At 33.2% G+C, this 18,416-nt stretch overlaps 1 protein-coding gene across 1 annotated transcript; it reads right to left on the bottom strand.

The window, feature by feature from the left end:
• Positions 1-1,042: 1,042 nt before the first annotated feature.
• LOC105119059 (zinc finger CCCH domain-containing protein ZFN-like) lies at positions 1,043-18,135 on the bottom strand. Its single transcript, XM_011017157.1, has 7 exons — positions 18,113-18,135; positions 17,611-17,768; positions 16,828-16,890; positions 14,716-14,835; positions 12,019-12,312; positions 9,728-10,054; positions 1,043-1,641 (listed from the first exon to the last, which is right to left on the bottom strand). Exons 2-7 carry the CDS (start codon positions 17,761-17,763, stop codon positions 1,360-1,362), a joined length of 1,239 nt encoding a protein of 412 aa, XP_011015459.1. The 5' UTR covers positions 17,764-17,768; positions 18,113-18,135; the 3' UTR covers positions 1,043-1,359.
• Between the last annotated feature and the right edge of the window lie 281 nt (positions 18,136-18,416).

Consider the following 18,416-nt stretch of genomic DNA (forward strand, 5'->3'; position numbering starts at 1 on the left):
CCACTCTCTTGCTCTCACTCTCCTCTCCAATATCCACTTCTCCAGCCAGTAGCAGATGTTGACAGCAACACTAAGCTGGTTGAATAACTCTCATATCTCAACAGGCAGTAAAACTCTAAAGATTTTTCTTTCCAAAGAGCTGAGTTTTTAAGACAGATCTTGAAAAAAAAGAAAAGAATTGCTAGTGAGTGTTGCAAGCAAACAAATCTTTGTGTTTTCTATGGTGGAACTTGTAGTCCTACTAGCAAACTTCACTCATAATTCAAGAACTTTCTGACTCAAAATCTACAGTTATAGTTTTATTTTTTAAGGATTGCTTTCTTTTTCCACTCTATGGGGATGCTTATATATCTGCTATAATAGAATTTTCTAGTTTCTATTTTTTTTTTTTTTATCAATAAGAGTGAGTCAAGTAATTTTTTGTGTCTTCGAAGCCTGTTCTGTTTTTTTTATAGTTGTGGAAAATTAAAAAAACTGCTGGTATATACTATTTATCAATAGTACCATCGTCATTCAAAGTTTTATTTTTCAAATTAAGTGTGCAGAAACTGGAGTATGTTGAAAATATTGAAATCATATTAATTGCTTGCTCGTAGTCTCCAATTTTCATATCCTCAGAGTTCGTTGCAGTTTAGGCATTAAATTAAAAAGAAAGAATTACAAAAACCCTCCTTTGATCTGAATTTACTTCTTCTCTAACAAAATACATTGTTTAGGATATAAATTATTATTGAATTTATAAACTAACAGCTGTAAAATATAATTTATAAATATATATAAAAAGATAAAATTTAGATCGAAAAAAAAAATTACAATTATCCCAATTAAAAAACAATTATTCAAAAAATGTATACTTTCAATTCTCTTTAATTATTTCACTGCTGATATAAAATTTCTTTTCTAACATGCAAATTTTCAAAAAATAAAATAGCATGCCCTTTGTTTGTCAGAGAGGTCCCATAAACGTTCTTGAATCGGTGGCAAACTTTCACATTATTAGGGCAAAAAAAAAAAGAAAAAAACCCCTTGTGACTAAACCACATTGAAAAATGCAATTGCAAAAGAAATGCTTTATATAACAAACTGAACAACAAAGAATCAGAAATTGGGAATTCTGAGAGACGAGATGTTCACATTGGATTGACCAGATGTGACAATATTTTACATATTTTTATACAACGCGGCAAATATGAAGTTCGGAGTCTAAAGTCCCTCAGCTGAATTGCATTAGCAACTTGGCATAAACCCTGTACATCTCCAGCAATGGGAAATGAATTTACAGAAAAGGCTTCTTCTTTTTTTAATCGTCCATAAGATTGTAAAAAGTAACTGGACGATATCTTGGGGCACCGGCGTCATTCACCCGCCCGTGTCAATATTATCATCACCCGGGGGCATTTGTCTAGGCTCCGATAGTGAAAGTCGCCTTGGCTTTGTCGGGCCTGCTTCAACAAGCCCTTCTGATGACAACGTCAATCCGGCGGATCCTGATGACGACCCCAATAACCGTCGAACTGGGGCATCAGCTGAAGATGATGCTGTGAGATTGTATGTGAAAATCCCCATGGGGTGGTCAAACTTGCAACTTGGACCAAACTTGCAGATGCCGTAACGAGAGTAGAAGATGCATAGAGGTTCTCCCTGTCATGAACAAAAACATCAGCTTCCACAAGAATTATAAAGTAAAAAATCAGAATCGAAGCACAGATCTCTTACAAGCATGTTTGTGGTGCATGGCTATTAGACTAATCTCATTCTTTGTGGTGCATGTATAAACAAAAGTTAAAATAAATGTGAGGTGGAGAACTTAATTTATTTATTTTATATATATATATATAAAAAGAAAAAAGAGTTATTTTTGTTTGATATGATTTGTCAATATTAAAGATTCCTTGGTAACTAATTAATAAGGATTTGCAGCGACCCATGTATACATTTCTTTTCACATAGAAACGAGAATTAATTAAAGAAAGCACTCTCAAATAAAGACTGGTCCTCAACCCTGAAAATACCCAAAATTCCAAAGTCTCTCTCTGTCAGTTCCTAATTGAATTAAATCCTAAAATGAAGGCTTAAATTACCGCTATTAGACTAATCTCATTCTTTCTTGAAAAAATAATCGACTCTTTAATTTTTATTTCTATTTCAGAATTATGACTATATTAATAGATTTTCAACCAAAGTTAAGTTGGGTTACAATTCTTACCAATCAATCAAATCCAATCACTAGTTGAGATTTGTAGCTTTTCGTAGTTCTTGACCAAACAAAGGGGGAAAAAATTCTCTGTTCCTTTTTGCAAGAATCAGAGGCTACTTTAAATTATGCACTTAATAGTTCCTTCAGTGTACATAAGAAATTACTGTGTTATTTTTTAATATCAGCACTGACACCCATAACAATTATTTTTATTATAGACAAATAAGATTTGTAGTAGGATCATAAAATCAGTTCCTGATTATGAGTTCCTATGGAAAATTAGATTCATGGTTTCAGATTGAGGATAGTTCACAAGGCCTGCACGAATCTCAATCATGAATAATCCATGCACATCCCTTTTATTGTTTTCTGGTTATTACCATATTATGGTCTAATCTTATGCTGCTTGTCGCCATATTATTGTTCAATTTCAAAGCTTCCACTGACAGCTTGTCGCCATATTATTGTTCAATTTCAAAGCTTCCTCGTCAGTGGAAGCCACCTCCAAATTATGTAATTCTTGCACTTCTACATTTGTTAACTGCTAACTAATCAAAGCATTACACCTCTTAATACAAAACAGTCCTAGTCCTGAGCTAGTAGCCCAAATGATAATAGCAATTTAGTAAATTTGATACAAGTATCAAGGTTTGAATTTTTCTACTATATCAAATTAAAGCAAAATGAATTCAATTTGATGTAAACTTGACTTGAAAATATGTAAGTTTAATTTTACATAATCAAGTCTTTATAGGATTTAATTTGACATTACAAAAATAATTTTTATCCAAAAGAATTTTTATTGCCGAAGCATATTGAAAAATACTTCATGAGAAAATCTTTTATTATATATTTCAGCACTATTATCAAATTCATTCTTTTTAAATGAAAAGCATAAACTTAATCAAATAATTTCTTCTATTTTGATCACACTAAAATTTTTTCATCCATTTCCAGCTAAGTGGTTAAGTAGTACTTTAGATGAGTTGAGTATAATTTATTTTACACTCAAAACTCAAAACAAAGAGTGAACTTATCTTGAACTTAATACTTAACTTGTTTTAATACTTAAAAATCTTATCATAAACAACTCTTTTTTTCCAACAAAAAGCTACCTAGTTGTTTCTACAATGATGGAATACCTTCATAAAATGTTGAACTCTAATTTTTGGTTTGTGAATAACGACTAAGAATTTCATTTTTGTCTATAAATACTACTTGTTCACTTCATGTGAATATACACTTGATGATAACCAACTCTTTAACCTAAAAAGCTTTCATCACTTCCATAATTCTTTTAAAGCTTTGAACTTTATTTGCATCAATCATCTCTTTCACATTCTTTAGCTAGATCACCTTTTATAGAGACTTGACTTTAATTCATTGTAATTTTCTTTTTTATTGTGATGTGTGACAAATCTGTGAGAAATTATTCATTATGTAAATATAAGGGACACTTGAACCACTTTGAAAATTGAGTGAAGGGTTTTTCTAGTCTTAAACCCGTGAAAAAAAAAATAGAAAAACCCGTGAAAAAAAAATAATGAGGTCTAAATTGCAAGAAGACCATGAGTTTTCAGTGAATACTTGAATGGTTGTTCAACAAGTGAAGTAAATAAGATTGACCGAACAATTATAAATTTGGTCTCTCCTAACCTTTATCTCCTTTACTTTGTGCACTCTTACATTGAATCTTTGTTTTGGCGTTTTGAAGTGTTTAAGGATCTAATTTTTTAAGATATCAAATCTTCAATTAAGTTTTTTACCCAACCCCCCCCCCCCCAAAAATAAAAAAAAAAAAAAAACCAAAAAACAAGCAGAGGAAGGACACCTTATTAAGAATTTAATCACCTAGGAGAAAATATCATGGCACTAAAGAGTCAATGATTAACTAGGGCTTCTTTCTTTGAAGGTTATAAGTACGCATATTGGGATAAAATGCAATCTTTTCTTGAGTCAATAGATATGGGCTTCTTTCTTTGAAGGTTATAAGTATGCATATTGGATAAAATGCAATCTTTTCTTGAGTCAATAGATATTAAATTACATTATTAGATGTTGAGAGTGGATATACTGGACATGCTAAGATAAATTTGGATGGAAAAGTTAGTCCAAAACCCACAAGTGAATGGGATTATAAAAAAAAAGAAAAAAGAAAAAAAAGACATGGTTACAATGTTAATGCTATGAACATTTTTTTTTTTTTTGGTGTTTAATCATGTGGATTTCACTAGGGTAAGAAATTATAAAACAACTTATGAAATTTAAAAACTTTTAGAAGTCACCCTTGAAAGAACAAGTCAGATTTATTAGCCTCTCTAGAGAATATAAACTTTTTAGAATGGAACTAAAAGAAAGCATTTGTGAAATGCACACTAGGTTCATTACCTTTGTTAGTGAACTAGTTAGCTTAGGTTAACAAATCATCAATGAGAAAATGGCCAGTAAAATCTCGATGTCTTTACCTAGAGTTAGGGAACCTAAATTTACAACCATAGAAGAGGCTAAGAATCTTAAAGCAAGTGACTTTGATGAGTTTATTGGATCGTTAATCACTAAGCAAAGATCAAGGAAGGAGCTTGAGATTGAAAATAGTGGAACTAAAAAAAATCTTTAGTGCTAAAATCGTTGACTAATCTTGAGAAAAGAAATGGAAATGGTAGTGAAGAAGATGATGACCTAACCTTGATTACTAAAAGATTCATGAAGTTTTTAAGGATGAATAAGTATAGCAACAGATGAAATTTTAGGAGAAAAGGGTGATAAGGGAAAATCAAGCAAGAGAGATGTTATTATATGCTATGAATGTAAGAAACCGAGTCATGTGAAGCATGATTGTATTATTGTTAAAAATAAAGTAAAGTTTGACACAAAAGAGGCAATGAAGGCAACTACTTGGGATAACATGGATGATAACTCAACCTATAGTGGAAGAAATCTATAGCGCTAAAATTGGTGACGAATCTTAAAAGATGCAACTAATTCATTTATTTCCTATATGAACTTAGTAAAAGAAAATGAAATCTTGAAAGCTCAAGTTAGTTATTTAAATTCTACTTTAACTAAATTCACATAAGAAAATAAGAACCTAGATTGACTTTTAGGCAGTCAAATATGTGTATTTGAAAAAAAATGGCTTGACATATAATCAAATGAAAAACTAAAAGCTTCACTCAAATTTCTTTGTTAAGGATTCAACATCTTCAAGCTTATGTCTTTCTTGTGGCCAAAATGAATTTCATGAACATACACAACAATATTTTGACTAAATTCAAATACGTTTGGATGTCAAAATGCACATTTACTAATCCAAATGAACCTAAGAGTTTATGGATAACAAAACCAATAAGTTGGAATTTTTCCTTGTAGAAAAATAAGGCTAAATAGTATTTGGATAGTGGATGTTCAAGACAAATAACAGTAACAAATCCAAATTCTCTTCCTTCAAAAAAAAGATTGTCAAACATGTCACATTCGAAGATGATACCAAAAGGAAGGTAAAAGGTATCAGTAATGTTGATAATTCCCCTATTATTAAGCATGGTTTACTTGTTGATGGTTTAAATTATAATTTACTTAGTATTAGTCAATTATGTGATAAATGTAATAAAGTAACATTTGAATCTTTACATAAAATTGATAATGATGTTTAGTGTTTTAGTGAATTATTAGACTTGCCTGGCATTTGTCAAAGAAATTTTGGAATTATTCGATCCTCTTCATGTTTCTAGTCTTCTTGGTAAAAATTTTGTATTTGTTATTATTAATTATACTAGATTTACATGAGTTTTATTTCTTACTCACAAAGATAAGGCAATCCAAACAAATTTATTTCTTACTCACAAAGATAAGGCAATTCAAACAATCTCAAAATTTTCCAAGAGTGTTAGGTTGTTTAATTTTCAAAATTAGAAGATCATGATGGAGAATTTGACAATCTTTCCTTTAAAAATCTTTATGTAGAAAATAGATTTAAACATGAATTTTCTAGTCTTAGAGTTCTACAACAAAATGGAGATGTTGAAAGAAAAAATCGTTATCTTCAAGAAATGAGGAGGACTATGCTAAATAAGTATAGTTAGACTCAATATTTTTGGGTGAGAACAAGAAACACTTCTTGTTATGTTTCAAACCAAGTTTTCCTTCGATCTATTTTACATAAAACTCCATATGAGCTTTATTTTGGAAGAAAACCCAAAAAAAAATTATTTTCATGTATTTGAATCAAAATGAGCTGATATCAAAAATAAATTTTTTAAAAATAAAAAAATATTATTTTGATGTATTTCCAAGCAAAAAGTACTTTAACAAAGAACCACTAGCACTATCTCATACACACCCATAGTCTAGATCACCATCATCCACCTTAATGGCGACAAATTCTTGCATTGGTCTCAATCTGTACGCATGTATATTCGAGGGCAAGGAAAAATAAGTTATCTTATTAGCAAGAAAAAAGAATCAACAAGGGAGGACCTAGTGTATGCTACCAAGGATGCTGAAAACTCCATGATTATGACATGGATAATGAACACCATAGACAAAGGCATCAGCTCCAACTATACGAGTTGTTCAACAGCAAAGAAACTTTATGGTAATGTGAACCTAACATATTCTAATATGGGTAATCAATCTTAAGTCTATGGCTTGACTTTGAATCTTGGTGAGATCTGGCACGGAGAAATCAATGTCACAAAGTATTAACACACTAAAATGATTGTGGCAAGACCTTTGATTTGTTCAATGATTATGAATAAATCTAAGGAGGGCTGCAACTAGTACAAGAAAACAAAGGACTTTTGGATTTACAAGATCCTAGCTGGACTCAATATTTAAAAGAAAATTGCTATCTTGTTTGTTTATGTAGATGACATAATCTTGACAGGTGATGACAGTGTCAAGCTGAAAAGATTAAAAAAACTCGTTAAGGTCGAGGTTTTAGGTGCTTCAAAATATTTTCATGTAATGGAATTTGCTAATTCTAAGGAAATTAGATTTGTCACCCGGCGAAAATATCTATTTGAATTACTTTATGAAACAAGGTTGCTGGGATGCAAATCAATTGAAACACCAATAGAAGCCAACTTGAAGCTCTAACCTGCCAAAACTGAAGATGAGGTGAATCGAGAGCAATACCAACAACTCGTAGGCAAATTAATTTATTTGGCCCAACACGCGTAGATATAGCCTTTGTAGCAAGTATGGTCAGCCAATTCATACATTCACCTGGAATGGAACACTTTGATGATGTTGTTAATAGAATTTTGAAGTAAAGGGACTCCTGGAAGAGGTTTGTTGTTTAAGAAACATGGACACTTACATGTTAAAGTCTACTCCAATACAAATTGGACTGGAAGTAAAACTGATAGATGATGAACTTCTGGTTATCATACCTATGTTAGAGGGAATTTAGTGACTTGGAGAAGCAAAAAACAAAATGTTGTGGCAAGGAGTTGTGCATATGCTGAGTTTAGAGCAATTGTGTTAAGTTGTGTGGATTAAAAGGTTGTTAGAAGACTTGAAAATTCTTAACTCATCACCCATAAAGGTATGTTACGACAATAAGTTAGTCATCTCAATTGCTTATAATCTATTTCTTCATGATAGAACAAAGCACATGTAAGTTAATAAACACTTTATCAAAGAAAAAATTGATAGTAGAATGATCTGCATGCTATATGTTCCAACTACCGAGTAAGTTGTTGATGTACTTACAAATAGGGCTTCACAGGATTCAATTTGACTACTTGATCGACAAGCTAGCAATGGAAGATGTCTTAAAGTCGGCTTGAGGAAGGGCATTATAAAATAGAAGATTCTATATTAGGTTGTCTATAAATTAGGAAATGGAGTTAGTATTAATCAACTCCTATAAATTAAAGATCACTTCTACTAAGAATATATGATTTGATTTGGTTCTTGATTTCATGCCTTGTATTCTCTTTTAAATAGGAACCTTGTACATGCCATTTCGAATCAAGTCAATAAATTGATTTCCAAATAGCACTCTCTGTCTTTAACTACTTTCTTTGTACTTGGTTCATTAAAAAGAAAAACCCTTCTATTCAAAATGTTACCTGGCCATTTTTACAAAGATGGATACCTTAAAAATTCAAAATGTTGAACTCCAAATTTTGATTTGTGAGTAATGACTAAGAATACCATTTTTGCCTATAAATACTACTTGTGAATATATGTTTAATGCTAGCCAACTCTTTAATCTAGAAAACTTTCATCACTTCCATAATCCTTTTAAAGCTTTGAAATTTATTTGCAACAATCATCTCTTTTACATTCTTAAGCTAGATTACTTTTTATAGAACTTGACTTTAATTCATTGTAATCCTCTTTTTATTGTGAGGTGTGACAAATATTTGGGAGAGATTATTCATTGTGAAAGCATAAATGACACTTGAATCACCTGGAAAACTTCGCTTCTGAGCTATTGAAAAGTTAAGATCTTGATCCTTGAAAAAGATTGAGAGTGAAGGGTTTTTTATTCTTGAACCCATGAAAAAGATTAGTGTATCGGTAAGATCTCACCCGTAAGAATACCTTAAATTGTTAGTGAATACTTGAACAGTGATTTAAAAAGTGGAGTAGGAAAGATTGGCTGAACCACTATAAATTTAATCTCTCCTAATCTTCTCTATCTCTTTTACTTTGTGCACTCTCATATTGAATCTTTGTTTCATCATTTTCAAGTGTTAAAGAATAAAAAAATTTAAGATACCGACACTTCAATTAAGCTTCTAATTCAACCTCGTCTTAGGTGCTTTTTAAGACTTTCAATTTTGTCGACTCCAACCACTACAAAGAAAAAGTTTCACTTTTGTCACTGATTTGTGGGGGGGAAATTGATCTAATAAGGTGTTTTATGTTTTCCTTTCATTCTTTCTTGTTTTTTTCAGATGTGCTCAGCTTATTTTTGACACTTCATTTCTCTTGACAGCACCTAGAGTGCGTCACTACCTCACCATATTGTCCTAGATTTTTTTGGTCTTTTTATTGGAGACCCTATTTGTAGGGTGAGCAAAAGTGCGATTTCAATCATATTGTTTACATATTGAGTGGGAATTAAAACTCCATTTTGATAAAAGAATTTGATTTGTTACCATTTGCTTTTTAAGATGCATGCAACAGAAAAATAAATTAAAATGTTTTTATTTAAATTATAGAATTCAAAGGTATTTTGGTAATTTCCAGGTTTGCAGGAAAATTTGTAATGTTATAGCTCTAGGTTTTGTTTTCTATTTAATATTTATTAGTGCTAAGGTAATTAGCTCTATTAAGGTTTTTCTATTCTAAATAGGATTACTATTATTTTTCTTATATAGGAATCTAAGTCTTTCTTCTAGGAAGCAATTTTGTTTTGCAATTGAAACACAATCTCTCTTAAGTGTGACTCCCACGATTTTGAAGCTCAGTTTTTCCTCCTCCTAAGCTCAGGTTTTGGTAAAAGCACTTCACATAAACTAAATGGGGATAATTAGATGGTACGAAAAAAGGGATGATGAAAAATGAACTCACTGGACGTAAAGGCAGCCCAATTGGACTCAAGACACAGTCTGGAGCAGGAATTAGTCTCTCCCTTGGATGATGGAATCTACAAACTGCACCAAACTTACAGTCTCCAGTCTTCATGTAAAACTGGCATTCAGGCTGACCAGGTCTCTCAGGAAAAACACTCTCTCTTTGCAAGGCATAATATCCCAAAGGGGCAGAGCCAGAACGGTATGGGGAAAATGTCCCTTGAGATCCTGCATTAACTGATTCACTGTGGCGTGAGGTTCCATATATCTGGCTGTTTCCTGTTTGTTGTTGATTCTCTGGAGATGACACCGACCCAAGCTGACCCTGGAAAATTGACCAACAAGCAAGTCACATTTCTTGATACTCAACTAATGCATGCAGAAAGCTTACATAACAACTGCAAAACAAAAAAGCATTGAGAAAAATTCATTATGCCTTTGATGCAGCCATAAATGCAGATGTCAGGGCCTACCACCAATCAATTCGTTGGAGCACAGCCCAAAATAAAATTAGAAACATCTGGAAATGTACTTATTGAACACAACCAACCTTAGAGACCAGGATGGATGGTGTATTTCCAGGCCTTGTTTCAACTCCACACACAGGTGCCAAAATTTTCAGAGGAAGCTTAGTTCAAATGCATTAGCTAAAAGATTGGTCACACTTGTTTGGAAACATTAACTTTGCCATTTTATTTTGTTCTTTGGAAATCTTGACACTTTCATACATTCACAGCTATGGCTGCATTTATTAGAAACTTCCTTGCAATTTGTAATCCCAAAATTGGACTATATCATGCATTAAAATGCAAGATTTCCTCTTGAAGCAGAAAAATTGTGCCCCTGTTCGGCTACAAACCACTAAACACCTCTAAAATAACACAAATTAATTGCACAAGCAATGCTGGTGCATGAGTAAAAATTGTTGGGAAATTGTTGGTGGTCAGAGGAATTAGATATATTAGGACATTAGGCAAAAACTAAAATTTTAGGAGGGGGCAAATTAGAATATTACAGGGTGTGAATAATATAACTTGCGGGGACTACAGTGAGCTTGGGGGCATGGTGCTCTTATGAATGACCTAAGCACCACCTATGTGCACATGAAATATTGAAATTTCACTCAATCAACTTTCCTATTGTTTTCATCAACTCTGTCATAACATCTATCATTAAAATTACCAAAAACACCCACCTCCAAGTCCAAGATCATCATTACCCAAAACAAACACCAGCACCTTTTACCCCAAATAAGCAGAGTCACTCCATCACCACAATGAGTAGCCATGCAACCATCATCACCAGCCAACTCCAATCAACTTTGACTAAGCTTCAGCTCCAGACTCATCCCTAGTGCAAACTACTGGGCAGCCGATTCTTACATGCCAAAAGGTTGAATGGCATTTTGACCCAGAATAAAATTACCAGAATTTTCAGCAGAACGAAGAAAATATCTGTATAAGGCTACCAAAACATTATTCCAATCGTAATTGGAAGTAAAGCTTCTAGTCACTATTTATATACAACTAGCAACTTGTACAAAGAGTTGAATAAATTTAATGTATGAAAAGAAGAGGAAAAGAAAATTAAGTCCCAAAAAGAAATCAATGTGCAACCAGAGCAACATAAAAAAACTTAAGTACCGTGATTGAAGGACCTTTTTCACATATGCAAAAGACATGAGCTAATGAAGTCAGCAATATTTGTTAGCGGAAACAACTGTGGACCCAAGATTTAAGACTTGGAGGGGCAAAGAAATTTCATTTAATATTGAGGTGGATTTGGTTTATGATCAAGAGAAAGGGAGCAGAAGGATACATAAAGCCAACACCGACTAGTTTGGGATTGAGGCTTTGTTGTTGTTGTTGGGTAGTAGAAGAAAGCACTTAAAAGTGTTAATAAATATCTCTTTAAGGGATGGAACAAACAAAAATTTCCTTCTTAGGGATGAAACTATAATCTTTTTAAGGAAAAAACTTTGCATCCTTGAGGGCTAAAATATGTTTCAGAATCTTTGGGGACAGAAGGAAAATTTTATGCATCAAATTGAAATCTTTTTCAAGAAAAGAGACCGAATTTACCATAATATTAAAAGGGGAGGCAAAATTTTCATCTTGGCAAAATCATTGGGTAGCATACCAAGTGACCTAGGATAAAAACCAGTCCATGCCCGGGATTTGAGAGATTAAGGGAGGTGCCTCATTGTGTGGTCTAAGCCCAATAGCCTCCAATTTAACCCAAAAACTGTTCTTAATTGCATTCTCTGACAAAAGATAAAGAGCAGCTTACACTGTATGCATTCCAGCCAGGGACTGACACGACTCCCTGAGGTAGAATCAAAGGTGTATAACTTGAAGGAGCTTGCCAGCGTGGGCTAGTAATAAAAGATGCCCTTGACCAGGTTGTTGCAAGTCCTCCTGGATAGGATTGTTGACCAGGAGTAGTTGGAGAGCTGACAGTAGGGTAGATAGGAGAGCCACGCAGTGGAACCATCATATTAGTTGGCTGAGGATGGTGAAATTTACAAGTGCTACCAAACTTGCACTGTCCTGTTCTTAAGTAATAAGCACACTCAATCTCATTCTGCAGGAAATAAAAGAAAAGAGAAATGAAGGGGAAAAAAAACAATTCATGCTAGGAAGAACACACAATACAGAAGAGGGGAGACAGGAGATTTGCAAGGCAAACACATCCCACAAATGAACGAAGACATTATTTATTCCACAAGAAGCATTGCAGATTTGAATGCTACAAACTTAAAACAAGCCAAATCTTTAATCTTAGTTCGAGGCATGAGATAACCATATGAAACTAATGAATTCTCATTATCTAAAATATATTTCAACCAATCACAGTTGATTTTAAAGGCCTGACACTGCAGCTTGTTCATTACACGACAAAGATTCTTGTAATCATGCTCTTTGGAAATATCAATATAAAAATTATTGATGTCACCGGTACTTAACAAGCGGTAACGATCATATATTTCACCTGTTGCCCCACTTAAGTAAACACCTGTTAGACCAGACAAGTTTCTAGGTGTTTGACCCGACGAGCATTCACTACTCCAATCTATAGGTTCGCATAAGGAACCCTCAAACAGTTTTCAACATGAAATATCTCCCATTTATTTCCAAGAAAGCCCTTGGACATAGATAGTGCAAAAATATAAACTAATGGAAGAAGCATGGAGTTTAGTAAATTTGGAAGTCTTAAAAGAAAATTGACACCTAAGAGTCCAACACGCTCTCCTAGACATTTCTTTGGCTTTTCTCCATAAATTTATAGATTCTTTGCATCTTAATTTCTTTTTAGTCTTGCAATTAGATTCCAATTTACCTCTCACTTTTGTTTTCACATTGTCAGCCCTATTGAATGGACTGCAATAATTTATGTCAAAATTGTATCTAGATAATTCAGTCAAAATTTTGCGCTTCTCAACAATTATAAGCTACATGATAATTATTGAATGTCTATATGGCAATGCCTGTGTCCTAATTTCTTCAGGATAAAAATGTCAAAATGAGATTCCTAGTCTTTTATGCCCACAAAAGTGGAAAAAAAAAGAACACAAAAGAAAAGAAAAGAAGCTAGAAAGCAAACAAACGTGAAGATGTTAGACTAAAATGTCAAAATGTTATCATAATTGTTTGTTTGTTTAGAATAAGTTTTATTCATAAAGAAAAGAAAATGATATACATTATGATTATAAGGGATTCTCCACAACAATAAAAGGCACCATCAAAAAACACCAGTCCATTCTCTCTAAATGTCAGCTGGAAATTCCTCTAAAGCTCCTAAGAAAAATACCTCTGGCCCAAGTACATTGATCATAGAGAATATCAAACTTTCCAAATTTGACTGGCTAAAGACAAGGACTCGTGAAACAAACATGATGAGCAAAAAGGAACTTTGACTAATTTGCAAGCCATCCAAAGACCAAAACCTCACATTTAATATCAGTGAAAATCAAAGGTTAAAATCCTCCAAAACAAGAGCACTGTAAATAGGAGTAGGGACAATAAACATATGGAATGGCTGAAGATAAAAAAATACTGCCCACAGACCTTTCAGAATCAAATATGAGGTCATCTTTCACATTACAAGTTATTCAAGATGGAAAAAAATAATAATCGAGCTTGAATGATATTATTATTTCTAATCCTGGAAGCCAGCCATTCTGCTGGAGGACATATTGACTCCAAATCATCTCATGCCCAATGAAATGTGGTTTTGAAAGAATTGACAATAACCATTTCTTCACCAAATAAACATTCTTGAAAGCTAAAATGACCACTCCTTATTAGTAGTGCCCCAATTTACCAATAACCTCTTTTGGCACCTTAACATTTGACCACAGAAATCTGTCATTGATTTCTCTATCCTTGGATCAATAGGAATTCTTAGGACAAGTAATAAGCAGCAATGCTAGAACGACAAGTTTGAATGAGTGTAATGTCACTTCTTAAATGAGAAGTTTATATTTCCACTCATCCAATGGTTCAAGGACCTCTTCAACCACAGAATCCAAAAACCAAAGATGCAGAGGACACCTTAAATGATCTAAATGCCATCTTCAAATGACACATCAAGCAGATAAATAAAATTAAGGGAGACTTTGACAATAAGTGAATGCATGTTAAAAAAAAATTGCATGTGTTATTCTTCACTATAAACTTTCTCGAAGATTTGTGGCAGGGAAAACATATTCAAGAAACCATCTGAATGATCATATAGGAAAATTGGAAACTGCTAATGAAATGCCAAAGTAGTACAAATATTCGGAAACTGCTAATGAAATGCAATAGTAGAAATGCCAGCATGAAAAGCCTTCACAAGATTCCTCTATGTGCCTTTACAAATAGTTCTATTCAAAGAATCATCAACAAAAGTGAATAGAAATGGTGATAGTAGATCAATCAAATACATCAAGTAACAAAAAACATACAATTATTTAATTGAGTTAAAAAAGTAAAAGGCCTATACCGGTTGGAGTGGATAGCCCAAAATATTTAAAGATACTCTTCCAGAAATCCCAGCCTTGTCTCTAGGGTGATGAAACTTGCACGTGGCCCCAAACTTGCAAGTTCCTGTCTTCAAGTAGTACTGGAGAGCAATTGAAGTACAAAATTAGACAAACAAAAAATTACAAGAAAAGGAAATTGCTATGACTTACAGGATACCCAAAAAAAGGGGTAAAAAAATCCCTGATGGCATACAACAAGATAGTGGACAAAAGGAAGGAGAGGAGAGAGGACACAAAACAAGAGGAAGGAGAGAAACCAACAAGAATTGTAGTAGAGAGAAGAGAAAGAGATCTTGACATCAATTCTGAATCATCAACAAGGATAGCTAACATATAAAATTAGAGCTCTTAGTCTCTTACAAAACACCACAAACCCAGACAACACCCTTTAACCATTAGGAATAGGACTTCCCGAACTCAAAAACAACTAAACTCCACTAGTAAGAAAATGAAATGAACTTCTAGTTAACACCTAAGTCCTCAAATGATTAGATAAGAACAACTAAAAATTCTAAGTGATCAAAAAATATATATCAAATAAGTGAATAATAGTCCTAAATTTTGATTGGTTCAACATCACCATATCAGATCTATGAACTAGAACTTCAAGCACCACAAGCTGAATTTAACTTGTACCACAATCTTCTATCACTCATTCTAAAGAAAATAGTGAATTAATGATTTATCATAAATTTTCAATTACCTAACCAACTCAGTACTCGAAATAACGTGTAAATCCTAATAACTATCAGTAAGTAAAAGATCATGGTTTGCAATTATACAAGAACTAACAAATATTGAGTCAGTCATCAACATAATTTTTGGTCTTTCATTGTGATTGTTGGAAATTAGTCTATCTCTATTGTGAAAGCATAAAGGAGTAACAGTTAATCTTCTTTACTTGCATACATTTTCAGGCCATCAACCTTTCTAATTCTATAATTTCCGTCTAATGTCATCTAACATATATCACGTAGGACATGTCCAGCAATTAGTAGGTGATAGGCATTCCCGTAATCTTTTTAAACCTTCCAAAAGACAAAAAACTTCAACTAGCCATATCTTTCCAGATAATTTATTAAGGAAAAATATGTCACGAAAAAGTCTTGCATGGTGGGATAAGATCTAAGTGGCAGAATGGTCAAGAATCAGACAAGGACCCAGCCAGGACATTTGTAAGAGAGAAAGCTTAAAAATAAACTAGAATATGTACATTCATATTGAGTCATTTGACACAACTATTACACTGTAAACAGTCAAAGAATAAAGCTTCCTATAAAGACACTTCGAAATCCCAAACTTGACAAAACAATTCTCCAAGACACAACACAAAAAACTAGAAAACCAGGGGATTTTGGACAACAGAACATGTTAGGTAAACCAGCTCTATTTACCAAATGTATAAGAAAGCTCATGGACATACATCGGAAGACTTTAGAACCATACAAAAGAGAAGTTAAATATCCATGTGAGATAAATAGCATCACTATCCATGTGAGATAAATAGCATCACTCAAGGGCTTATGGAATCCTAATCCTTAAAACAAAATACAGGTTTTGACACAGCAAATACAAATGAAAAGCTTCCTTAAAAAAAATTCATGTCCTCATTTACTGTTGATTACAAAACGTCAAAAACATGTGAGGAGGGTATGGGGGCTACACCTGATGAATTGCTTCAAAACATTCACATCAGAGTAAAGTGAACTGATGAAAGTTACTTTGAACAAAAAAGTAAAGTCAACCTCGTTTGGCCCAGTCCCTCAGTTTTGCAATTATGATGAGTATTGTGATAACTACGCTGAATAAGATCTACCAGACAGCTAGTTTTTATGAAGAGAGAACTAAAGAATACTAAATAGTAGTTTCCCACTGAGACAACTATCATTCCCACTGATACAACGGAAGGATTCAGATCAATTCCCTTTTCCTTTACAATAACGAAAGGAACAAACACAGTTTTCTGATATTAATTCCTCATGGTAAAGTAAGTGACACAGTTCTTGAAGATGGTAAATTCAAAAATGAAGTCTACATAAAACAAGCTAATAAACAGTTGACACCGAATATACCTGGCATTCTGGTTGTCCTATTCTTTCTGGAAATTCCCCCTTCATCCTGGCTGCTGCAATTGCCTGGAACTCAACAGATCATAGTTCAAAATATCAATCTTATGTGATTTTTTTGTATAACAAGGAAATGTAAATATAAAAAATGCTAAGTGAAAATGAGCATGCCAAAACATGCATTGCGATTGTGCATCTCCATGCAGGTCACCATTTACATTCTCACCAATATATATATGCATATGGGAAAACAATTGTCAAATCAAAATATCCCCCCATTCCCACATCCAACCATTCATTATTGGATATGTCTGCATTCAATCAGACAAAGAAACACATGCACAGCTAGGTGTGTGGATGTGTGATAGACTGACAAGGGAAAAGCAAACAAATACACCCCAAAGGAAAATAGAAAAGTCAGAAAGCTTTCTCTAGGATGTTGACTATACTTCCCTAATAGGGGAGTTCAATGCATTTTGCTTGAACTTACCAGTATATTAGCTTTTAGAAGCAGACTACATTCAGAAACATTATTTGATAATAGAACCACTGAAATCTAGTACATAAGTATAGTTAAGCATATATAGTTATTCATGCTAATTGTATACAACCAAATAGAAATTTACGTAATAATTGTATAACATTTCTATAAAAATAAGCCAGAAATTACAATCTGCAAAGACTCAGGTGCTCAGTTCAATTGCCTTCATTGATTCAAGCTAAGAATCCAATTGAAAATGTAGTAAAATTACAGTAGTGTTTGTGTTCCAAGAACACTGCAGCTCATACCAGCTTCCGATTAGGGGGGTGATTAAATCGGCATGTAGCCCCAAATCTACAGAGGCCTGTTCTTATATAATAAGAACAATCTGGCTCTCCAGAACGCTCAGGATATGGCCCAGCTTCCATTGTTTCACTCGATCTCAGGTTCATTTGCCACATAGCATCTGAAAATGAAACTGGATGACTGAGTTCAAACATCTATGAGAAATATCAATCAAAGATAAACGGAGAATAATTTCCCAACAATCATTTTCTCCGTAATCTCCTCCTATAATCTCTAAAATTCTGTTTTCACAGTCTCTAATAAGTAGAGTTGCTTCAATTAGAAAGTAAAGGGTCCAAAAATTGAGAAAAGTTTTCAGTGAGGTATAAATGCTTCAGATTTTGCGTAATAAAGAACAAAACTTGTGATTTTTGAAAAGTTGAAATTGTTGTCATTCATTACATGCAAAACATTAAAAAAAAAAAATGTTCCCTACAAGATTAAAACAGAGGCAAGAATTCTGACCGTTTAGCCAAACAAAGTAAAAGCACCGACAAAAACCAGGATTTCTTCCTACCTACAAGATTTAAAAAAAAAAAAAACGAAACCTATGTTTTAATACAGAAACAAGCTGGAAATTGAACAAATTCAGACACGATCAAGCAAAATCTACGACAGACAGAGGGTAAAACAGAGAATTCCCAACTAGCAACACGAAGGCAAGCAACACGTGAAATGCATTTTTTCTCTCTCTCTCTCTTCTTTTCTGCATGAATTTTATTTTCAATGAAATACCACACAAACCTAATTCCTAATATATATTTTTTTT

This window comes from Populus euphratica, unplaced genomic scaffold, assembly GCF_000495115.2.
Source record: "Populus euphratica unplaced genomic scaffold, PopEup_1.0 scaffold2481.1, whole genome shotgun sequence".
Lineage (NCBI taxonomy): Eukaryota > Viridiplantae > Streptophyta > Magnoliopsida > Malpighiales > Salicaceae > Populus > Populus euphratica.

Bases quoted from the DNA above. Each gene is read 5' to 3' on its own strand.
- LOC105119059 (XM_011017157.1), bottom strand. From the start codon at position 17,763: ATGTGGCAAATGAACCTGAGATCGAGTGAAACAATGGAAGCTGGGCCA. The intron at 14,836-16,827 runs GTATATTCGGTG...ATTGCTCTCCAG, and splicing joins TAGGACAACCAGAATGCCAG to TACTACTTGAAGACAGGAAC. The intron at 12,313-14,715 runs GTATAGGCCTTT...TATTTCCTGCAG, and splicing joins TGGGCTATCCACTCCAACCG to AATGAGATTGAGTGTGCTTA.